At 40.9% G+C, this 25,469-nt stretch overlaps 1 protein-coding gene across 2 annotated transcripts in view; it reads right to left on the reverse strand.

Annotated features, from left to right (window-relative positions):
* Nucleotides 1–583: 583 nt before the first annotated feature.
* LOC140252644 (DEP domain-containing protein 7-like) overlaps nt 584–25,469 on the reverse strand; it is an 81,954-nt gene continuing 57,068 nt past the window's right edge. Inside the window, exons 3-6 of one of the 2 annotated variants that reach the window (XM_072337571.1) lie at nt 6,342–6,729; nt 4,746–4,930; nt 4,272–4,400; nt 584–1,250 (exon numbers count right to left, since the gene is read on the reverse strand). In XM_072337571.1, the coding sequence (XP_072193672.1) occupies nt 4,924–4,930; nt 6,342–6,729 (395 nt within the window). In that variant the 3' untranslated portion in view covers nt 584–1,250; nt 4,272–4,400; nt 4,746–4,923. Of the gene's footprint in view, nt 1,251–4,271; nt 4,401–4,745; nt 4,931–6,076; nt 6,730–25,469 lie in introns of those variants that run through there. The other variant, XM_072337570.1, reaches the window with a different exon arrangement.

The raw sequence follows: 25,469 nt of genomic DNA on the forward strand, positions 1-25,469 counted from the left end.
TGGGTGTTAAATACTTCTCTAACTCCAGTAAGTGATGAACTTGTAACCGTAAGAGAAGCCACTGGCTAAAAGTGAGAAAGTTTACTTTCTTAAGCCTTTAAAATTTAGTGTAGGTAAACAGGTAGGGATAAGAATGCCAACAGCATTCAGAATAAAGCAGGGAATTCAATTGGTTCAGATAACAGTAACCCCTCAGATCTGAAGACACGGATTACCTGATAGCTACCAGAACAAAGGAAATAATGCATAACATGGACAATTAGTTTACTAAACTTTCTCAGACTTAATGGCTATCGAGTGTCTCCCCAGAAAACCCATGTGGCACGGCCACCAATAACCTGCTTGCATTATGGAATCACTGCTGGATCCCGAACCTTTGGGAACAGTGAGGAAGAAAAAAAAAGCTGCCAGGCTCTGGAACCACAGACAGCTATGAAGCTCCAGGTTTTCCTAGGGATGATGAGATGGTGTCACCTACGACTATGGAACGCTGGTAAAACCCTTCTATGTCTCATACAGGTTGAGAAAGGTGAATAAGATCAAGGTTTACCTGCGGTAATTAGACACAGACTCTGTAGTTAGTGCAGAACAAAATCTTTTATTGTGAATGACGAAGTTAAGGCACTTGACCAAGTTCATATTATTTATTAAATGTGACCTCTCTTTTCACATGTGGCAATGCTGGATCTTCCATCCTGCCCTGAGGAAGATGGCGCTGGAGCTGCACTCATCCCTCTGGTGCTGTCCCACAGCACCCAGTCTGTGTTGTCACGAGGGTTGGAATGAGGCACAGGCTCTGTCAGTCTTTTTGTTTTTTGGTTTTGTTGTACCTCAGTGGTGTCTCCCAGTAATAGGAGATGAGGTCGTAGATGCATGCTGAACTCAATAAACAGACGATCCTGATGCAACAAGAGAGCTCTATCCTGACTGAGTGCCAACAACGGGCCTTCACCTCTCTGTCTGCAATGGAACACGAGACAGCGTGGACAGACAATTACCTTCCGTTGTCGTGCTTTCAGGTGGTAGGGAGGTGGTGGGTGTTGGTGTGGGTGTAGGTGTGCTGACTGAAGTCGAGCCGGATGTGGGCGTGCTCGTAACAGGCGTGGTGCTCACGGTGCTGCTGCCGGTGCTGGAGAGCGTCGTGCCAGAGGTGGAAGTGGGGGAAGACGCAGTTGTAGTTGGCGGGGCAGTCGTGCTGGACACACTTGTACTCGACCCTGTTGTACTCGTGGTGCTGTGCGAAGTGGGACCTGGGAAAACACAGGGTTTCATCATTGCAAGCAGGCAAACTGCATTTCCTCTTTAACTCCATGCTACTCCACTGTGTTCATCAAACCCCACAAGTAGAAACCCAGCAAATTCAGAGAGTTGGAAAAAACAACTTTTCATTAGCATTGTTTTCATCATTCCGGAATTCTACACCAAGATTTCCTACAACCTCCATGGGAGACACATCTAAACATTACACCTATGACCAATGCTGCATCAAACCACTGCCTGCTCTCTTAAAAAGTTTACACAGACAGAAAGAACTCAGCAGCCATTAAACCAGACGAATGCCTTCCAGTCAGCCTTAGGCTTCATTCTTCCTTCTCTATTTCTGTCACATTGAATTCCATGGAGATACCACCGTTCCCTGTGCAGGAGACCTGTTATCACCAGAACTACTTTCCTTCCAAGTTAAGTGGTCCTAGCACAAGCAAGCAATATATAAGCTATGCACCTCTCAGGTCCTGAAAACCATTCTATCACACTTTTCCTTGCCATGCCATTAATCTACAATTCCATTTCCCCCCTGCTCAGCTGCCCTCACCAAAGACCGAAAGGCAGGCTCCTTCAAAACTGCTCCGGACAGCCATGTTAGACCTGCTACCTGATACAAGGAGCACTGCCTTGAAAAATAAATAAATTAAATAAATAAAAGCAGAATAAAAACTGCTTACACTCCTTCAGGGTGATGTGAAGGTAAACATGTCAGACAGAGAAGCACTGCCATTACCACAACAGCATTGAACTAAAGCTGACAAAGAGAGGTCAAATTTGGCCTGTTAGAGTTACTAGAGGTCAAACTCAAGAATTTTTGGCTGCTTGGTATCACACGATGTCACCCAATTAGCCCTTTGGGGACATGCAAGGTCAAATTTGGCCTGTTGGGGTTACTAGAGGTCAAACTCCACAATTTTTGGCTGCTTGGGGTCACGTGAGGTCACCCAATTAGCCCTTTGGAGGTCACTCGAGGTCAAATTTGGCCTTTTAGGGTTAGTAGATGTCAAACTTTAGATGTTTGAGCTGCTTGAGGTCAACCAATTAGTTTTTTGGGGTCTCTAGTGGTCAAAACTGTTCATTTGGCATCACTTGAGGTCGAATCTGGCCTTTTGGGTTTACTGCAGTTTAAAGTCTTGATTTTTTAGCTTTTAGGGATCACTAGAGGTCAAACTCTTTGTGTACTTAGGGAACTAATCCAGCATCTAGAAAAGGTTGAAGGTGAATTACATCACAATAGGATGTAATTGCAGTCTCCATCATGAGTTTAAAATGCACAAAATATTAGGAATGGAAACCAGTTTTAATACCATTTACATAATCTATAGAGGTATAAGCACGTTGTAGAAGCACAGCAACAGTACTTACTTCCAGGTGCAAAGAAGCAACTACACAATTTAGAAAGGCAAAAAGGAAAAAAGAAACAAACAAACAACAACAACAAAAAAACCATTTAGATAACATTAACAAAAAGACAAAGGTTTGTCATACAGTCTGCTTGCAAACATATAGACCTGCTTTACCTACAGATAACTTTCATTAAGATCCATTTTGTACATACAATAAATGCCAGAAACAAGCATAAATACCTTTGGATGGGTGTATAAGAGTGTAAATCAGAAAGCAATTCTGATAGATTTTCATGTGGATACACATACAGGAATGCAATCTTTCTGCAAACTTTACATACGTGGAGAAATAAACCTACAGTCCATCAGATGGCACTGTAAGCCAACAAAGATGGTTTTTCTTTACCAAAAGATAGCTGTCACTGGGGATGTGAAAAAGGCATCCTATTACAAGTCACATTTACCAAACTAACTCCCACCTACAGCAGGCGTTGCTCTACTAATTAAGGTACGAATGTTCCATCTGCAATTAGAATGCACAAAGAGCGCAATGTGCATCAGGAAGCAGTGACACATTTTTTGTGAGCTTGTTTACTCCTTTTGTGAGTATACAGACCTGACATACAGTTGCCAGCCGTGATAATGTTCCTTCCAAATGCTCCATTTCCCTTTGAGGATTACAGTTGGGGTGTAACGGGGCAGGTGGGCAATAGCAGCTTGTCCCTTTCAGTCCTGCGACCAGCTGTGGCCTAGCAGTTGTTCTAAGGCAGCAGATAAGTGTGCCTGGAGCTTTGCATGCCCATCTCCCGCCAACACACAATGTGCTTAACTGCACGCACAAGCCGTCATTTGCTTTCTTGAAGCCCTGCTCGCTCCCAGATGCACATGTTTCAGAGCCCCTCATTTCTACAGTAACCAAAACCAGACTCCCTTCTCTGAACTGAGGACAACGCAGCCATTTCTGTCACACTGCAGTGATCTTTGTTTCTTGTTTATAGCTAAAATAACAAGAAATCAACAAGAAAAAGGGAGCTGTCAGCACAGAACATATCTCTAGCTAAAACAGACTGCTTATTTTTGTGTTTCATTGCTTCCTGAAAAATTCATTTAAATTAATTTCCTTTATTCCTTGAATGAACCCCTGGAAGCTTCTTCCAAAAGCCTCTTAGAACCAGCCTGGATTTCTGACTGAAACTGTAACACAACTGTAACTATAACTGTTGCTGTAGCTGTAACTGTAAGTGACTCCAAGGCATCTCACTGCTCATGTGTGACTCTTATACTTGAAGATACAGCCTTTTCTTCTTACATCCCAGAGCTTGATGACTGTATCCAAATAGCCAGATGGCACAGAACTTCCATAAGGATGGAAATCAAGGCTGCAGATGTTTGCTTTGTGACCAAGTAATGTTCAAAGAATTTTGGCAGCTTCCAGGTCCCAGACCTGAATGGACCCTGACCGGGACCTTGCAACGAGTTCCTTGTTGGCACTTATCTGTAGGCTCTCAGTGGGTGGTGTGGGGCCTATCAAGCTCCTGTCGGTTGTGTTTGTAAACTGATGTTATGTTTTTGTGAGTTTTGGATGTTGGTTTTCCACATCATAACATCATATAGTGCTTCCTTCTCCCTCGTGAATAAATGAAGCATTCTTTGCCTTACCTTGACAAGAGTTCTTCTGTGATATTTACTTGAAGGTTATTTGCAGGCTTTAAACTCAGGTTTTTCCAGAGATCCTCCAAGACTTCTGCTTTGACAGGAGTAGTGTTAAACAGCATGTTCCTCTGATGCCTGAGAAGAACAAACACATACATGTATATTCTTATCCACATATAAGAGTAACTGAACACAGCATAGTTAGATATGAACAACCATCTGAGATACAGAATTAAGACTCTCACCAACACACAGGCTCTTCTACTGTTCTAGCAAGCAATCTCTTAAAAAACATGCTGAGCAACAGTTCCACACAGGTATATAGCTCCTCTCTTAGAGCTTGTCAAAAATTGCATTAGCAAGCTACCTCAATTATCACAGAGTACGTACGGATTAGGAAGGGAAATTATATGAAAGTAACACACACAATAACCCCCAACAACTCAGAAAGAGTCCGAAGTTTTAACACATTATTCATACCAGTGACACAAGACCAGAAGTTAAGAGCTGTGCTTGGAAAAATCAGAAGGTGGCTGCTCCTTAGCAACACCTCTCCTGAAGCTGGGCAGCTAGTTTAGCTGATGCCATCCGCTAACAGAAGTTTTCAGAAACCTCTTCTCCGTTTCTGGGTGTTAGCTGGTTCCCCTCATAACTGACTTCATATGCTGTCAAGTAGAAAAACAATGCAGTAACTGCAGACACCAAGTTTCTATTTCTCTAAGCATAATTAATTTTAGTTTGTGTAGCTTCTTTGCTTTAGAGCACTACAACAGTCCTTTTGATGCCGATTATTTTTGCTATTAATGTGACAAAACGTTTGCATCAGTAGATCTGTTCTTTTCAGAAATGTAAAGGAAAAGGAATGCAGTCAAGCTGTGCCCAGCCCAGAAGAAAAACACCTTCATTCGACTCAAACAAAGTGAATCATCTTGCTTCACAACTACCTGACAGGTATGTTCCAAAGTCTTGCTTACAGATACACTGTGATCAATCCATTTTCATTTCTACACAGTTGAAGTAGTTCATTTATCCAGAATTCTCTTATGTCCATACACGCCATGCACAGACTTGGGGCAGTTTTCTTTAGCAAAGAACAAGAGCCAGTTATGACGAAGTGTGGGAGGGAGAGCAGGACAGAGAGACTATCTGTTCTTAATCTCTGCTTCTACAATGTTCTGTCAGTTGGGTTGACACACTTCAGCCATTTAACATTTGCTTCTCTCAAACACAACAAACATGCTTTCACTTTTTTGTCCAAGCCAACATCATTTGTGATTTTCAAGCGTATTTTATCAAAACTAACACAATAACTGCCTGAAGAGAACCCTCGCAAGAATGTCAGAATACACACAGAGATTAATGTTTGACACAAAAACTCTCAGAAGGAAGTTATTTGGCCAGGTTACCTACATGGCAGCGTGCTCTGTTCTACAATAGTTTAGCTAGTTCAAGGCTTTTCTCTACCCACACCTGAAATGGCAATGAAACAAGCCCTTGCCATAATGCTCCTCTCTGGCTTTGTGATGGCATGCAATAACATAACAGCACTGTAGCCTGCTACTTCGCCTAGGAACAGGGCACGTGCACACAAAGAAACAGCTGAAAGCGTTGCAGAAAGTTAAATTTGCAGTCTACTCAAGCTAAGACAATGAAAGCAGCAAGCAATTCTATTTCTCTTTTCTTCATAAACTGGATTAGTGGCTTAAGCCGCAGCTAGGCAAGCAGTACCCAAGGTTTTCTCCTGTGTACAGCCTGCTTGATGCACCTGAATGCCAGCTGCTCACACTCACTTAGATCCCAGTAGTTAAGCATCTGCAAGGCACTCAACTTGCACACGCTCCCCTTTCCCTGAACGGGATGTGGAAAAGACAAAAAACAAGTAACCATGCAGACTGAACTTCAAATTTGTTTCCTACCTGCCCTGCACCACAAACACCCACCAGTAGTTTCTCCCCCCACCCCTGCACCCAGGTCCTATCACTACTGCCCCTTTTGTTTCTCTCTCCCCCACAAAACAGTAACACAGCATTTCCCTACGGTAAGGTTTCTTATCTCCACAGTCCATCACGTACCAACCTTTGTGGTGTACACTGCTGGTAATCTTTATCAAGATCCGCTTGGCTTGAGACATTTGTGAATCTGCAGAAGCTGCTGCTACTGTCCTCAAACACCGAGTGTTTGTCTTTTCCAAAGACCCTCCTTGAAACAGTCTCAAACACTTTGTAGTCCATCAGCGCTTGACACACTTGCACTATTTTAGCACGGGAAATATCAACATCCCCAAAATACTTGTTCTGTAGAAGATGGGCAAACACAACATCCACTGCATCTGAACCAATAAAACAGTCATGGTAGCACTTCAGGTTCTGACGATGCTCTTTTACTTCCACGTGAGTTTGAAGTGCGCAGATAATGCTGTTCCAGACATAAGTTGCTCCAAACGGTTTCTGGGCCAAGTTAAAGCCTAATGATACAAGAACAGAGAAAGTCCAAAGATTACACTTATGATGAAATTAGATCTGTCCCCTCTGTGGCTAGTGGCTTTCGTGAAACTTGTAGGGATTTAAGAAGCTTGAGGCTTCTAGTTTGGCTTGCACTGAACCAGCCTTCAACAAAGGGTTAAACACTTGAGCATTACCCTTAGCAACTCTGCCTGCATTGCACAGGGAAACTAAACCGCAGATGAAAACGCAAGGGAGGCTGCTTTACAGTCAGAAAGGGTAATGAAACTGTCACAGGTGGCCGAGATAAAACCTTGTCCTGAAAATCAAATCTTCAGTGAGAAAGAGAAAGCAACTTTTAGAGAGTTGGAAGTGAAGGAGTCAGGAGAATGGTGGATTCTCCCTGATGGTGGGGAAATGGTAAACAAACAAGTAATGAGAGAAATTTTAACTCTTTGGCATCAGGGAAGTCATTGTGGAGTTCAAGCAATGTGCGACGCTGTATTAAGGAAGAATGTGTGTGCAGGATTGCATACAATAGCCAAGCAGATGTACAATAGCTGTGTAACACACCAGTGAGTAAACAGGAAGGCCATGAGAAAATAACCCCTGGCTGGAAGGGAAGCAGGACTTAACCTTTCCAGAGCACAAAAGTAGATTTTACTGAACAACCTAAGGTAGGAAGATTCAAGTATCTGTTACTATTAGTAGACGCTTGTTGGGTTGGGTGGAAACTTTCCCCTCGGTGTCAGCAACTGCAGGTGTAGTGACAAGAACTGTTTTGGAGCAAAGAGTCCCTAGATATGGGATTGTGCCATAAGGGAAGCCACTTTACTTCACACATCCTACAGGAGCTAATGAGAACTTTAGGAATAAAATGAGAGTTCCATACTTGGTGGCAACCCCCTTCTTCAGGGAAAGTAGAATGAATGAGTCAGATGCTGAAAAAGCACTTGTCAAAATTGATTCTAGAGACCAGAGTACAATGGACAGTATTTACCTTTATCCTTCTCAGAATACAAATCGCTCCCAGAAAAGACCTAGGCGTATCACTGTACGAAATGTTGTTTGGGTTGCCGTACCTGGCAGGGTGTGGTAAGCTGCCCACTCTTGAAAACCAAGGATCAGTTTCTTTAAGAACTATATATTCATGTTGTCTGCTTCTCTGTTATCCCTCAAGGAATGTGGACTGTTGGCTCAAACTCTGCATCTGGAATTTCCAGTGCACTCATTCGGTGCTGGAGTCTGGGTCCTAATAAGTACCTGGAAGGAGTCAAAGCTTCAGCCCAAGTGGGAAGAACTGGCAGCTTAAGGCCATTTCCCCTCATCCTGTCACCAGTCACCAGTGAGAAGAGACCAACCCTGCTCTGCTGTGAGCACCTTTCAAGTATTGGAAGAGAGCAATAAGGTTTCCCCTCAGCATCTTCTTCTTCAGACTAAACAGCCCCAGTTCCTTCAGTCTCTCCTCATAGGCCATATTCTTCAAGCCCTTCTCTGGACCTGCTCCACTACCTCAGTGTACCTTCTGTACGGAGGTGCCCAAAACTGAACACAGTACTCAAGGTGAGGCCTCACCAGTGCTAAGTACAGGGGCACAATGACTTCCCTAGTCCTGCTCACCACACCATTCCTGATACAAGCCAGGATGCCATTGGCCTTCTGGGCTACCTGGGCACATTTAAACTCTGTCTCAGAAATCTCCATTGGAAAAAAAGACAAACTTTTGTCATAAAGTCTACTTCTGCTTTACTTATGTATAACTTGCATTAAACCATAATTTGTACCTACCTTAAATGCCAGAAACAAGAATAAATACCTTTGGATGGGTGTATAATAGTGTAAATCAGAAAGCAATTCTGATAGATTTTCATGTGGATACACATACAGAATTGCAAACTTTCTGCAAACCTTACATCCTCAGAGAAATAAACCTACAGTCCACCAGATGGCACTGTAAGCCAACAAAGATGGTTTTTCTTCAAAAAATGCAAAATAACCAAAGCCAGCTGAGTAGCAGAGCCCACATGCCCAACGCCACCGACTGCTTTAACCTGAGCAGAAGTACAGACTAAGGAACGTTATAACTGCAGTTTAAAGATTTAAAGTGTTTCACCTAATTTTCTGTGAGCTTTTCAATAGCATCTTTTTCTCCTTTTTCACCCTGTGATACATTCTACAATTAAAGCAGTTTGACAGGTCAATAAAGCAGCAATCTGGCTGTTCTTATGCAGTAGGGGAAAAAAATTGGCCTAAGGAAGCAGAACATTTTGGATTCTTTATCCAAATAAAGGAGATGCTACAACATTTTTTATTTTTGCTTTTGCCAGTTGGAATAAAAATCAAAATGTCAGCTTATCACTGGGGATGTGAAAAAGGCATCCTATTACAAGTCACATTTACCAAACTAACTCCCACCTACAGCAGGCGTTGCTCTACTAATTAAGGTACGAATGTTCCATCTGCAATTAGAATGCACAAAGAGCGCAATGTGCATCAGGAAGCAGTGACACATTTTTTGTGAGCTTGTTTACTCCTTTTGTGAGTATACAGACCTGACATACAGTTGCCAGCCATGGTAACGTTCCTTCCAAGTGCTCCATTTCCCTTTGAGGATTACAGTTGGGGTGTAACGGGGCAGGTGGGCAATAGCAGCTTGTCCCTTTCAGTCCTGCGACCAGCTGTGGCCTAGCAGTTGTTCTAAGGCAGCAGGTAAGTGTGCCTGGAGCTTTGCACGCCCATCTCCTGCCAACACACAATGTGCTTAAGTACACGCACAAGCCGTCATTTGCTTTCTTGAAGCCCTGCTCGCTCCCAGATGCACATGTTTCAGAGCCCCTCATTTCTACAGTAACCAAAACCAGACTCCCTTCTCTGAACTGAGGACAACGCAGCCATTTCTGTCACACTGCAGTGATCTTTGTTTCTTGTTTATAGCTAAAATAACAAGAAATCAACAAGAAAAAGGGAGCTGTCAGCACAGAACATATCTCTAGCTAAAACAGGCTGCTTATTTTTGTGTTTCATTGCTTCCTGGAAAATTCATTTAAATTAATTCCTTTTTCCTTGAATTAACACCCAGAAGCTTCTTCCAAAAGCCTCTTAGACCCAGCCTGGATTTCAGAGGCTGCTTGCTGTGGGACAGAGCGCCCATCTGAGGTCACTGTGCTCATACTGCTCTGAAGGGCTGCCAGACTCCCACCTACAAGTTGGGCTGCCGAGCAGAAATCACTGTGAGGACCATCCCTCCCTCCCTCTGTGCCTCATTTCGAAAGAATGCATCGTTTCTCCTCCAGCTTTTCATTTAGGCGAGCAGGTTGCATTGGGCACTGTCCTACAGCATGTTGCGTAGCGCGATGGGTCTTTACACCCTTCCTGTTCTCCAAATAATGCTTCAGTAACAATAATAATGGCTGAAACCATCATCTCCCCCCCCAGTTATTTCCCTCTGCAGAAAAGAAGATTGAGAGTATAAACAGATAATACTTTCTTCCCCAAAGAGGGCTAAGGTTGTGCATGTTCTGAAGCCTTTTAGTAAACTGCATTACAAAACCAACATCTCTATCTGCTACAGTGAAATTGCAAATTAACCCCCTTTAAAAGTAGGTCAGCTCACATCACTTACAAGAGCAGCACTATGAAATCAATCTTAATATCATTATCAAGTAATCTGTGGAAGCCTGTTTGGCAGACAGCGCACTTTGACTCCATGCCCAGGGCTTATGCTTTGTGATTAATGATCGTGCTACTCCCCATTTGTCCCCATGCACGTTACAAATGTCCACCACTTAAGTGGACTTCATCTGAAATTCATGGAAGCATTAAAAATCACCAAAAGGGAAAGAATAGAAGATGGAAAATGTTCCCAGCATTGAAGGGAAAAGTTGCTGCAAGTTCACATGTAAGTCTCACCCTCTGACAGTCACACCCTCAGAGTGGTTTAATGCTTTACAAGTACGTACAACGCTATTTACTTTTAAGAATCTAAACACATGCTTGCCATTACAGATTTTTTCCCATTGTATCATCCAGTGCACTAGAAGAAAGAGTTCGGCACCTACAGGACAGAATAAGTCTGTCTGCAGCCCTCCAAGTGCTGGTTTGTAAACCTGCACTTTGTGGATACTTCTGTAATTTCGTTTTCTGAAACTATATCTTTTTGTCCCATTGAGTTTTCTCAGGAGACTGAATCACTGTTTGATTTACTGTTGCACGTGAAACCATCTCTTCTGGCTTTGGGGTGCTTCCACTGTTGCATTCCCTGCAGATGTCAGTGCCAGCAGAAACCTTTTAGCTACTCAAGATCAGGTCTGATTTTTACACAGCTGGAAGGATTTATACACAGCATGGACTTCATTTTGAGAGATGCAACTGTTAAGGTCACTGATGATCAACACAATTAGCTGCTGAAACAGCTCCCCCAGGTTTTTGTTTCATACCATAGAATGTTGCATAGCAAAAACAAAGGTAGTGCCTTCCACAGCTTGTCTCTTGCCAGTTGTGCGGGTGCAAATATTTATCTGGAGCAGTTGTGCTCAGGGTACCGCTCTGGCTTCAGTTGAAAGCAGGAGCTGAGGGGCTGGATGCTACTGTTGGAGAACAGAAGCAAAGGCGGGTAGTACAAATAGGCTTAAACTGAGCTTGTCACAGGACAGTTTGTTATGGCTCCATCAGACACATGGCAGACAGCGCCCAACATGCAGAACAGTTATGTAAAAGTCAAATGTATCTCACATACTAACAAACACCCTGTCTGATAGCTGTCTGATTCATCTCCTCCAGCGTTCATAACAACAATGGCATTCGAACAGGAACGTGAACAATTTTGTTGAGCATTTCAATTCTGAGGCATTGTAATGCGGTGCGCAGCTGCATTTTACTTTGTTTGTTTTTCCTGACGGAGAATATTCCCTGTTAATTCAATGCAAACAGATTACTGGCAGAAGATGTTGCCACATATTGGCACTTCAAAACTACAGCTAGCTCAGCCAGGCAACAGCAGAACATACTCCAACCCTTCCTCCAAAAAAACTTACAGAACACTACTGTTCAGGACTGGAAAAATACATGTTGTCAGGAATCGTACCAAGAAACAAAGTGGGCTTTCAAGGTAGTTTTTGTGCTTGCTCAAGAAAAAAAACCTCGGGATTCTTCTCATAATATAGTTCAGTAACCTAAGTCACAACACTCTCTGCATGACTCTATGATAAAGTCACATCATCAGTTGATTTTGAGAACATTTCAGTCTGCCAAAGAGAAGAAACAGGCATTCCTTGAAGCTGCTTTTCTCTCTTGGAAAATCATCAGTACTCTCTTAAATTTTTTGATTTAAATCCTTAGAGAAACATAAATTGATCAGGCAGCCCTGGGAAACTGAGGGGACGTCTGGCTGCAGGAAAGTGAGCAGAAAACACATAATGATGTAGCACACACGTGGCTGATTGTAACTCAACTCTCTTGATGTTAACTGAGGACAGCTGGCAAAATCACAGCAAAAAAAGCAAACATGCCTCCTCCCTTATTCAGTAAGGCTCTATTTCAATAAAGAAACAAATCTCACAGTAGCAAAAACGCGATGAACCATGATTTTAAATTAAGGTACATGAAGGGTTTTTCTTTTTCCAAATGTACATCTGAAAAGACAAATGTTGTTTGTTTTGGTATTTTTTTTTTGAGGAAATATCAGCAACTTTTGACAACTTCTCCTTGCAACCTTGAGAGCACGATGGCCTGAATATACAATAAAAGGTTGTATCTAAGTTTACAGCCACCTTCACCTGCCAGAGGGCCAAACCTGCACGAGCAGTTAATAGGAGATCTTACATAAATACAAGCTCTGCCTCTGATCCTGATGTTAAGAGGTTCTTCTCATCAGAACCACTTGAATTGGTTTGTATAAGGACAGGAAGGGCACTGAATTGTGCTTCTGTAAGTGAAAAGGCAGCATGTCCAAGAAGGGATGAACAGCTGAGGCACGGCTCCCTGTCCTGCTCTTCCCAGTGCCCTGGAAAAGGGCTGGGTCTACATAAGGTTTGGTTGAGGGAGACGCTTCCCTGGAGGTGCTCAGCAGTCTTTTGTCTGAGAGCGAGCCTTCCTGCTCTCCACTCCCCATCCATGCCCTGCAGCCAGGATTTAAACCATCTGTGCTAGATCTCCACAGCCATAATCTAATGTTTTAGTTGGCCATAAAGTTAGAAAGAGACAATAAAAGGGATAAACTATCATGGAAGCCAAGGAAGTGACAAAACAAATTAAACAGTGGGAGAAAACAGAGGAAATGCATAATAAATGTAATCATTAATATCCTCCATGTGCCGGTAATTTGACAGGCAAAAACAAAGATGACTCAGATATTTTCAAAAGTTCTTAAAAGCAGAGCTGTTAATCAGAGATCTGACTGAATGTTTCTAGAAATTCTTCGTTTTATTATGTTGGGTACATACTTCGTATAGTGATGGTTTAATTTTGCAAGTAAACAGGGAACCAAATGATGCCAAGACTTACTGATCTCATATAGATCTAACAGTTCAAAAGACAGCTTAATAATCTCCTATAAGCTACTTCTATACTGGAGTTAGTTTTGGGTGCTGTGAAAGAGAAAAGGGGAGAAACGAAGTCAAATTCTAGTTTTATTTTGAATACCACTTCTTCCTTAGTGCTGAAACACTTAATAACACTGTTAATATGCACCTGGAAATTGCTTTAACAATAGAAAGTTACAGACATGAATACCCATAATATTCTATTCAAATATTGGAAGGAGTAGTCCAGTCCTCCTTCTTACTGCCCCAGTATTCCAGTGAGTTAAGAGAAAATCTTTGCCTCGGTTAATCACAGAATCACAGAATGGGTTGGGTTGTAAGGGACCCCAAGGTTCATCAAGTTCTAACTCCCTGCCACAGGCAGGGCCACCAACCTCCACATTTAATGCTAGACCAGGCTGCCCAGGGCCCCATCCAACCTGGCCTTGAACACCTTCAGGGCTGGGGCATCCATGACCTGTCTGGGCAGCTGTTCCAGCACCTCACCACTCTCTGTGAAGAACTTTCCCTTAACATCTAAATCTAAACCTTTACTCCTTAAGCTTAAAACCATTCCCTCTTGTCCTAATCCGTGGCATAGCTCCCATGACCAGAGGAAAACCATCAAAGGTCAACTTGTTCTACAGTGTCCTTTAATAAAAATATTAAAACACCACATCACTTTTTCACAAGTTCTAAGTCCAAACTATTGCTCCTGTAAACAGATTACAACACGAAACCTTTTATGACTCCTGACTCAAGTTCTAATGCCTAGGTGGATAAAGCACAGCATTTTTTGCCTGCCTTGTCATGCAGACTATTTTCATTTGGGTTACCCCAAGAAAACAGAAATATCTTTTTATTCTCCTCTGCTCAGACTGTTTATCCTTACCTCACTTCCCATGAAGGACGGGGCAGAAAACATATTCTCAAAAACAAATTGAAATTCCCTGCAACATCATTCTGCTTTTCCCACAGAATAAAATCAGCAAAGGGTCACTATGTTCTGTTAGCTGAGACCAAGAAGCAGAGTCTTCCTCTAAGCCTCAACCTCTCCCTTTCCCCACCCAGCACATTTTTGGTCTAGTCTCCCCATCTTTTGTCAAGTTCTACTTTAGTCTGTACCTCAGTCTTACATATATTATATTCACGTTAAATTATGAGCAAACAATAACCTAAAGGTAAATTACTACAAAACCAATAATGCCAGAGAAAGCGCTCAGCGTGAGCTGGGATGAAGGAGGTGATGGGGATATTTTGCTTTCAATGGAACTGTGACATAAAGATGTCTCAGGCATGACGCCTCTCCTTAGATCTGATCTGGCATGTCTAAGATCAGACCAGATCTACATTACATATAATTTTTGTGTGATCTCATGCAACAAACTACTGTAAATGTGGTGCTTGTCATTATCAATGAAACAAAACTAGCTTTCATACATGACGAGAGCTTCTAACACAGCAGTGATGTGATCAGAGGGGAAAGGAGAGAATAATCCCATACTTTTCAAATGCAACACATGCTTAAATGGAAAGATTAGGTGCCTTAAAAGCAGAGCCACCATTTATACTTCTCTAGAAAAAGAGTAGGCAGAAAGGAGACTTGCTTCATAGAACAGTATCAGAAAGGAAAGAATATAATTCTAAAGATAACTAGGAATTACTGAAAAAAGAAAAACAGCTGAGTTCTCTGCAATAAAAGAACATGATCTGGTGTGGTAGGTAGAATATTTTTCCGATGCCTTAAGTCCTATCTAAAATACGGCTCTGTACATTTGACTTGTAGCATATTTATGCAGAATTACACCCATCTACTTTGCTTTCCATTGCCTGTGGTAAAATTGTCTACTGTTGCAAAGAAGTCAGATGCTGCAGAGGCAAGGAAGGAGGAGGAAGGGGTTGTGATAAAGAGAATATATGAACCTGTAAACATTTTACTTTCCCACCATTATACAAATATATTAAAATCCTGGTAAATAGCAGAACTTTATCTCATCCTGGTCCTGTTTCCCATGTAATAGTGGCCCTTTTCCTCCTGTTTTATTCATAATCCTATTCCACTGATAATTTTAATCCAAGATTGCATTAATAGATTTCAGGTACTCAAATCTACAGGCTCTATATGCAGTCTCTGCTGAAGTATGTATCTCTATAATGTAGCATATACTCCTATACATTTTGTTCAGTCTGCTGCTCAGTTAATCTAACATGACACTACCGCTGCTAATGACTTGCTTTAATAACCTGTATCCATCACCACGCAGGCAGGATTTGCATATGCTGCCACAGGTAGATACGCTGAACTCATCTGTGGGCACCGTCACCCTGCCCTCCTATGTAGCTCACATTTATTCTCCATTGTCACTAGTCAACATCTTATATTTATCAGTAATGGAAGACACAGATGCTGGCAGTGCTAGACTGATGCACTGACTTACCAGATTTAGTACAAAAATAATCAAAGGAGTTTCACATTTGCTGAAATCAAAAAGCAGATTTTGTAGCTTCCATTAAGTGCTCAAGTACTCCATCCTGTTTTCCCAGCCGCTCAAAGAAGATGTATTAGAAATGACCCTGACAGTGCAACAGAAAGCATGTTTGTTAGATCATTCTAATATTTTCAAGCGCACAGTAATTTCCACTTTCTACTCATTTCCCTTATTTCCAGTGCAACTTGATCTTGGTAAGTGGATCATGTTATAGTATTTTCAGCTTAACCCTTTTGCACACATCCATCATTCTGGTCAAGATCATATGTAACAATGCCTCTAAAAACTAAATAGCACACTTGACTGAAATATTCTTCTGTTGTTTACATATTTCCCACACAAATAATTTCACCTCACCAATCACGAAAGCCTTCAGTTTATGAAAGATGAGATTAAACACTATGCCTTTCAATTTACTTGTTCCCTTCTGTCTCTGAAGAGCGGTACTAGCTAAAGCTCATTTTGCCTAAAGAGATCTCTAATGCTTCATCTGCTCAACAATTTCATTAAATTCTCCATCCCTAATAGAAATAAGGTACAATTTTGAACTGTTACAGATTTTGGCTGCCTTTGTCACTGCTGAGATGCAGGAAATTGACATTTATTCAGTCCAACCTAAATTAGATTATTTCTGTGTCGAAGGACCTCCCAGGGCATGGCTAGCTGCACGTGAAGTCAGACTTAGGAAGGAAAAGATGGCCTTCTCACATCAGTGCTGCTTGTCACACTGTGAAATACTGGACAAAAAAGAAATACAGCAATTCAAGTTGCATAATTGAAAATAATTTAAGGGGAACGGGTCCATCTAACCAGTGAATCACAAGTACTAGAAGATGCTTCACAGTGTTTAACAGCAATTGGTTTCAGAAGACTGAAGAAAAGATGAGGCAGCTTTCACAGAATCAAACAAACATGGGAATGATTCTCCTGCCAAAATGGGGAAGAGGAGGTGAAAGTCACTCTCTGCTGTGGTAGGAACATCTGCAGTTCTGGCATCTCCTACATTTTCAGAGGTTGATGGCTTTGAAAACATATGCTGCAGTGTTCTGTAAGAAGAGTTTAGGAGTTACTAGCAGATGCTATTGAAGATAGATGGTGTTAAACATTGTGCCTTCAATGGAAAACACAGGATCCAGAATTAAACATAACTGTTTTCCAGCATTTCATCATATGCTGTGCATGTGTCAGAAATAAAGCTTTATTTCATTCTGAAGATGCAGCATCCTTCAACTCATAAAGCAGTTGCTAAGAAATAATGTAATCTGGGAAAAATATTTGATAGAAATCCAACTGCTCATTTGTTCACAAAGTGGGTTCTGCGTGCATAAAAACTTGCCTCAGAACTACCAAGGGCAAAATGTAACATGGTTCTCAAGAGTTGAGAAAGACCGTTTATACGCTGTGGTCCCTTGGAGCACACACTCCCTCATTCAAGCCATTTTACCAAGCTTATTCTCATGGTGCTTCACGAGCTCAACTTGGGAAGCAGGCATGGGCTGGAGGAACAGCTCTGGATTCCCATAGAGAAGGTTATTCAACAAGGAAGCCCGGTGCATTCAGAGCAGCTATTTGATCAGAGAAAGACTTCTAGTTAGAATTCCCTGCAGTGCCTACCACTGTTAAATATTCTCAAATCATCACCTCAGGGCTTGGGTTTGTTTGCTTTTTTTTGTTTGTTTTAAATCAAACACACGCAGTTGTTTCTGCTACCACTCGGAGGTACACAGGAAGCTTTCCTGATGCCCACACAGATGTACTCGCACCGAACGTTTAAGTGTAATAACAGTACTCACCTCAGCTGCTGCAGCAAATCCTGCCCTCGAGAGGGTGCGCAACACTTTCAAGGAAAAGTTTTGTAAGGGATGCAAATACCACCTTCAGAACAAGGTGTGGTTTAATTCTCATTAGTGCTCCTGGCAGGAGGATGTAGTTAACTTGTGTGACAGCCATGCTGTCTTCAAGGAAAGCATCTGCATCTTCAGCAGCACGCTGACTGAGGCAACCCTTTTCCCACCTACGTGCAGACAAGGAGCTCATTGTTATCTGCATATACAAAGACTGAAAAATATTTGTGACAACTGAGTTCAAGGAAATGAGATCAGCAAGAAAAAATACTATTCATTTGCCCACAATATTGCTTTTTGAAACCCTGAACAGAAAGGAAAAAAAACAAAAACAACCACTTTTGAAGAATAATATTCACCATGGATTCTGGGCTCATTTTAAAACACTGGCTGAAGGTCTGCATTGTGCATGACACCCTAGTACTCCTGCCAAAAGGTAGTATTGCTAGAAATCGAAGGGAAAAATGGTAACTTTTATGCAGCATATGCTCAATTTTTAACTCAATATTTAATAACATAAACAATTTTCTGAAAAAAAAATAAAATAAAATAAAAATCAGAGTATAATAGAATGGCCCAGATTGGAAGGGACCTCAAGAATCATGAATTTCCAGCCCCCCCCGCCACAGGCAGGGCCACCAACCTCTGCATTTAATACTGGAGCAGGCTGCCCAGGGCCCCATCCAACCTGGCCCTGAACACCTCCAGGGACGGGGTATCCACAGCCTCTCTGGGCAGCTGTTCCAGCACCTCACCACTCTCAGAGTAAAGAACTTCCCCTAACATCCAACCTAAATCTTCTCTCCTTCAACTTAAAACCATTTCCCCTTGTCCTGCTATTTATCTACCCTTGTAAGGAGTTGCCTCCCTTCCTGTTTATAGGCTTCCTTTAGGTACTGAAAGGCTGCATTGAGGTCACCTCGCAGCCATCTTTCCTCCAGGCCAAACAAGCCCAGATCCCTCAGCCTGTCTTTGTGCTCCAGCTCTCTGATCATCTTTATGGCCCTCCTCTGGACCCCTTCCAGCAGCTCCCTGTCTTTCTTGTATTGGGGCCCCAGATCTGGACACAGAATTCCAGATGGGGCTTCCTGATGGCAGAGTAGAGAGGGACAATCACCTCCCTTTAAAAAAAAAGAAAAAAAAAAAACAAAAAAAACCCCTAAAACTGAAATACTGGCACTGGAACAGGTTGCCCAAGGAGGCTGTGGATGCCCCATCCCTGGATGCATTCAAGGCCAGGCTGGATGTGGCTCTGGGCATCCTGGTCCAGTGGTTGCAACCCTGCACATAGCAGGGTGGTTGTAACTGGATGATCATTGTGGTCTTTTTCAACCCAGGCATTCTATAATATATTGTTTTGACATTATTTTCATGTATTTATTATATGTCTAGGCTCACTCATTCCTCATACACACCACCTTGCATAAAGAGTTTAAGAATCAAACTCAACTCAATACACTATTAGTCTTTATAGAACAAAGATGTTTGAGATTAGAAAGGGTAGGGTAATACAATAGCTGTACAAGGTCTTCTATTTCTGTGCCTTTCAACCACAAAAGATGCTCTTCAGTTGTTTATAAATCCCTAACAGTATGTGAACGAGACATGTACTGCCTTCAGATTCTCTGAAAAGAACCTGTACCAGGGGTGCTTTACCCTGTATAGATCCCCAAAAGACCAGGAACTTGCAATGCAAATTAGGGCAGTCCTTGTTTTTTGGCCTTCCAAGATGCCTGACATATTTTACTGTATAAGACTTAGCTTCAGGTACAATAATGCATTGCCAGATATGCTTATAGTTACGCAGAAATGAACTCCTGTCTCCTACCTGAATGCCCCTTTCACTCATTTAATTCCTCCTCTTTTGCTTCATACCCTGCTTTCCCTCTAGGTGGAGGAAAGAAACCTTTTCTGCTTAAGGAAGAATAGATATCCACTACCTGCCACGTTTTGACAGATATTTCAGGCAGCTGAATTTAGCTTAACCAAAAAATCACTGTAATTCAAACTTTTGTATGGGAAAGAATGCCATTTAAACAGAAGCCCATCACATTAACCTTCGGTGCAGCATGATTCACACATTCTAAACACTGAATATTTTCCGATGGTGAGAAAGCTTTCCTCTTCATGATCAGAGCTCCACAGCAATTGTTGAGCCTACACCGATGAAGCACAGAGCCACAAAAGCACTTAATTATGCCTTCAGAGTATGGCTCTAATACCAGTGTTTACCTCTGAGGCTACAACTAAATTGCATGTTTCTGGTCTAGCAGAAAGAGCTTTCCAGAGTCACTGTTCATATTGCTGTGGGGAAATGCATCTAGTCTTTACATAATCTCTATATAATTTATATTATTATTATCTATAAGACAGTATAGTGAGTAAACAAACAACAGCAGCTCCATCTTCATGTGCTGCTAATCAGAAGCTGATTTCAGAGAGCAGAGATTCATAAATCAGCCTCCTTAAAGTGAATGAATGAGCACAACAGCTTCCCATCATTTAAACAGACCTGAGGAGTATGTGAAAAGTACACTACGAAAACCTTTCCTAGGTTAAACACACGCCTGTGGGCTTAGCACTGAGTTGTTCCTTCGCTCCAGTTCATATGCATCATTTCGACTGAATAAAATATGATCACCAAACAAGATCAGGAGCTTTTTTTTTTTTTACTTTAGGCACTGCACAAACCCATAGCTGGGAGGAAAATTTGCTCCTCCAAAAGCTTAGTATGTAAATCAACAAGCTGGAAAAAGAACCACAGGGAAGAGCAGAGCAGAGCAGTGCAATACGCACAAATCTAAGTATGTAAAGCACATTATCAGCTTTAAATAGACAACTCTTAATGGAAAATAATAATTAATGTTCCTGTAGCTTTAGTAATGTTAACAATTATTATTATTACTTCTCATTAAAGAAAAAATTGAGTTTGAGTGAGCGCACTCACAAAATATTTCATTAGGACCTTCAAGGTAGCAGTCTGCAGAAGTATTTAGAATACTGTAAAGCCAGAGAGATTTATTTACTTTTTAAACATATTCTAGCATTCTTTCTGAAAAACAGTTAAGGAACTGCACAGATATGTTTCTGGCAGCCATTTTCTTGCATGCCCTGGGCCACCAGATTGGAACTCCAAGGGGTGAAACACTAACTCAGGAATTGCACATTGGAAGCTTTATGGCTATTTTTGTGGGTCAGGACAAAAATAATAATAATAATAATAATGCCAATTAATGTACGTACAAAACAGAATGGTTACTTTTGTTTGTTTCTGATGAATTCAATGATCTCTGTGGATTCAGCTTGCTCTACAATCACTAGGAAAACCGAGCTTCCACCCCAGCTAATGAAGACAAAAGATAAAGTTGACTTTCCTACTTCACAAAAAAAAGAACTTGAGGGACAGAAAAATCAGGATTATCACCCTTCGAAAATTAATTCACTTGCAGCGACTTATCAGCTGCACTTTGCCCGTTGCCAGGACAGTCTGATGAATGATGTTGTGCACACACAACTACCTTTACAGAAGTGGGACTTGCTACTTAGCAAGCATCCAGGCAGCACATACAACAGAAAACCTGCTTTCACTACCACTGCCCCAAAAACACTCCCATTCAATACAAACAGTGCCTCACTCCACCTCTGACTTCAGCTCCTGATCCTATGACACATCCTGATGTTGGCATTATATTAGATATTTCAATAACATTGCAATCATTGGTTGCCTTTTCTTTTCAGATTAGATGGATAGTATATGAAGGTCAGCCTGTTTGAAATGTAAATGAAATTAGGCATTCATTATAGTCATTTAGTATAAGGGGGATTACTGATATGGCAGTATGATATAAAGGTGACGATATTAATAATCAGGTGATAAAACAACTTCTCTTATCTCTGTTCTATATGTATATATATAATAAATATATAACACCACCCTACAGTGAGAAAATAGAACTATGATGTTTGAAACTTCCCATATTTTCGATACAGTCAGTCCATAGACCAAGTTTCTGAGTAATTTCTTCATTTATATCTGTGTGCTATGCACTTATTCTCTTCGTGCTGTTATGGCTATAACACTTACACAGAGAAGATAGATGAGAAATAAAGCCAACACATTTGATGCAAATATGAATGATACAGGGAAAGAAAATTAACTTATTCTCTTGGAAATTATATCTTCCCAATTAAACTGCTGGTGGTCTGACACTGCCTTGCCTGAGAAGAATAAAAATACACAGTACACATATCTGCTTAATTATCACAGTTTGAAAAACATGTATACAATTTAGAGTTGGAATACTTGAGCAGCTTTATCTTCAGTACTTACAGGCATGTAAGGGATTATAGTTCAGGTTTAGAGTTTCATAGAGTAATCCTATTTTGAGGGCATTTTTTTTTTCTTATATATAAGCACGCATATACACATGTATATGTGATACAGAGTAACAGGGTACACGTGACTACGGCACATAGGTATTATAGCAATGCTAGCATTAAATCAAAATATCTTGCCCTCAGTGAAACCCACTCTGTGTGATCTTAAGCTCTAGCCCTTTTGTAAAGCAAAACAACAAGGCCTGTGACTTGTATTACCCTGGGAACTTAGGGAGAGATCTCCCAGCATGTGGTCTAGTAATCAAATAATTGCTAGGATATATACATATTTAATTTATTACCATTTTTTATTATGACTATTTCATAAACGTGTGATGGACAGAGACTTGGAATGGACTCTGCATTAGTAGCTTTGAATGACCCATTATTTTATAAGCCATTTTCCTGCTCCCAGCCCTCACATACTCTTATCATTTTTGTTAATATATACACTTAAAACTAATGTATTAATATATTTGCAAATATATCTATGTAAATAATTTGTATTGTAGAGTCCCTTGGTTTTGTTCAGATCTGCAGTGAATTCTGTGTACTCCATTTCATGACATTACTTTAAGAATGGAGTGATCCCTGTATTGCTATTTGGATGGTTGTTTGTTGCACAAATCCAACTCTTGTAACTCCAATTGCCATGTCAGGAAGAAGCTCCTCAGGATTTGCAGGGAATCACTGTACTTAGCACAAAAAAATCAAAGAGCAGATTGATGGAAACTTTAACTGTCCCTAAGAGAGAATTTTTTTGCCCCACACAAGTTCTATCTCCAGGAAAAACCCTTACACCAGGCACAACAAGCACAGTGTGCAATAGAAAACGTGAGCTCTCTCTGAAATTTTGAAATATGATGCTATTTCTCAATGAGAACATCAGATAATATAGTGGCTGTCAAAGTGGTTACATAAAAATTAAGTATACATTTTAAAAAACCCTTAGATTAAAATTCAGAATAAAATTGAGTGTAAAAAGTAAAAGTATTCATTGTTGTACAGAATAGGGTTCATTAGTTCATTTACAAACACCATCTTAGGAACAGGTATCAAGATACTCAAATACTCCAGTCGAACATCTGCAAGTTACAGCTTTAAAAATATAATTTGCTTATCCACTTAGGACAACGTGAAACCATAAAAATGAATTTTATACAATACTCTTCACTATTAAAAATGCAGCTGAAAATCATTACTGTCTGCTTTTTTTATTCTTATGGAAAAGAGAAGCGTTCATTTTATGAATGGGAAACTGCCGTGAAAAATATTTTGTGACCAAAGAGTAGAATTTGACTCTTAGTTTAGCCAGTGCCTGCTGGAGGAAGAGGAGAAATAGAATGTCTCTTTGATAAAATGCCTCTTTGATAAAATGTCAATGTTGCTGTCAAGCAGTAGCCATTTTGGGGTGCGATTACTTCTCTTTATGAATAAAGCATAGATGGCCTAGCAATTGAATAGCTTGTCAAAAATGAAACTTCTGTACATATAAAAAAAGGACTGGATCTCACTTTCAAGAGTTTTGGAGAATGATAAATGAAGCGGCACCTGCAGGCTGTAAGAAGCAGAAGTAAACATATAACCTGACTGCTCACTGTGGAAATGGAAGCTCTGCTCAGATCACTTCCATTTTCTGAAAGGTTTCAGCAAAGGTTACACAGGATTTCAAACACAGAATGTAAACAGGACAAGAACTGGTGTTATTGCTGGCATTTTTAGTATTTACTAATTTGGCTGCCTAAATACTAAAAACGTCTGCATAATTTCACTATTTAAATCCAACAATGGAAAATGCACTGACATTTTAGATCGGTCAGTTTGCTTTTAGTTTAGAAATGTTTTCTTCAGATTCTGCTAAGAGAACCATGGAAACAAAATTGCACGAATAGCATCTGACTTATGATTCTGCTTTCTGTTCAATCAGCATGGAGGAAAAAGAGAAGATAATGAGAACGTGGCTGCGACAGGGTGCTCTTTGCCCTTCTGCAGGCCATCATTTTAGTACATGTCTGATTGGCTTTCTTCCCACTTGAGATCTGAGAGAATGTGCATAAGACACTCGAGTACAAGGCAGCTCTTGAAATGACTGCTCAAAAAACCAAGAAATATCTTTCCATTATTGGAGAGATGATAGCATGTAATACCACACAAAACATGATAACGTAAATAAACAAAAAGGAATAGTTCATTCATTTGTTAAAAAAAAAAATAATTAAAGTTTTACTTGTATAGCACAAGGAAGATTTTGCAAACCTGGGAGATCAGAGCTGTCGGATGTGTGGCATATAGGCTTTCCAGCATATATTTTTAAATGAATGTTGATATGATTCTCTTTGATATATGTGGATTGTCAGTTTTTCTATCAAAGCTTATTGGAAATGTTGCTGATAATTGGAAAAGCGAAGGACTGAACTTAAAACTTGATTAAGAGCAGCCAACTTGATTTCAAGGATGAAGACCCATTGAGTACCTGACTGTGACTGAAACTGGTGCAATCTTTTGAGAATAATTTGTATGAACAGGGCACCACCAGGACCCAGGAAATTCTGTTAGGTTCCTCCTAATGAACCCACAAGGGACTGGTGCTGAAAAGCACCTCAGAGAACAAGCCATCTGGGAAAATATCTGCAATGTTTTTGCTTCTTATATTTTGCTCCACTTTGTTATGGAGGAGCAGTTCATTTTTCTCTTAGTCATCCCTCTTACAACTGGTTCAGACAGAGAAATCTGTTCCCACTGCACACAAAGGGACACTCATGTTTTAGTGGGGACATAAGAATCAAATGCTGGGGATGTGAACCCCATTTGTAAGTATCCAGGTAGGAGGCAGGTTCGGTGAGTGCTCCTACTCATAGGTCTGCTCAAGGCCTCTGCAACAGGAATACATCCACCACGCTCCTCCTCCTGACTTGCAGGTGTTGGATGACACTGCAGTGGTTTGGACCATTACTAGGGCCAGGTCCTTATGTCCTGTGCCTATGCCATTGCTCGTGTGAGTTGTACAAGTTGTATTTTCTGAGATGCATGTCTGACATTAACATCAGCAAAGAAAATAAAAAATCCATCTTTCTTCAAACATTGTTTCTGGAGTAAATAAACATAGGCTGTACCTGCTGGCTGAAGACTTCTGTCCAATTGCACTGCATAACCTTTTCCCTTCAACTAAGAGTTTAGCAGCAGGAGTCCTAATGCAAGAGGGAATCGTATTGTGAACAGTCTGACTTCTGTAAGTCTTTCTACGTGTTTATATAAAAAATATAAATTAGCATGTGATTATTCTATATAATAGAAGCCAATTGCCTGGAAGAAATCCTGCAGTTACCCACTTAACAATTTACTGAAGGCAAACATTTAACTTCAGGCACAGAAAGCACAGCATTTTTTTTGACAAAGGCAACTGTGAATTGTTTGTCTATACAAGCAAAGGGTTTTGTTCTGGGTAGCAATTAAAACAAGAACTTTTTACAGAACTGACTTCAGGCACTGCTATATAAATTAAGGGGTCCCTCTATTCAGGGTTTAGTTACCGTAA

Source organism: Excalfactoria chinensis, chromosome 5 (assembly GCF_039878825.1).
Source record: "Excalfactoria chinensis isolate bCotChi1 chromosome 5, bCotChi1.hap2, whole genome shotgun sequence".
Classification (NCBI taxonomy): Eukaryota; Metazoa; Chordata; class Aves; order Galliformes; family Phasianidae; genus Excalfactoria; species Excalfactoria chinensis.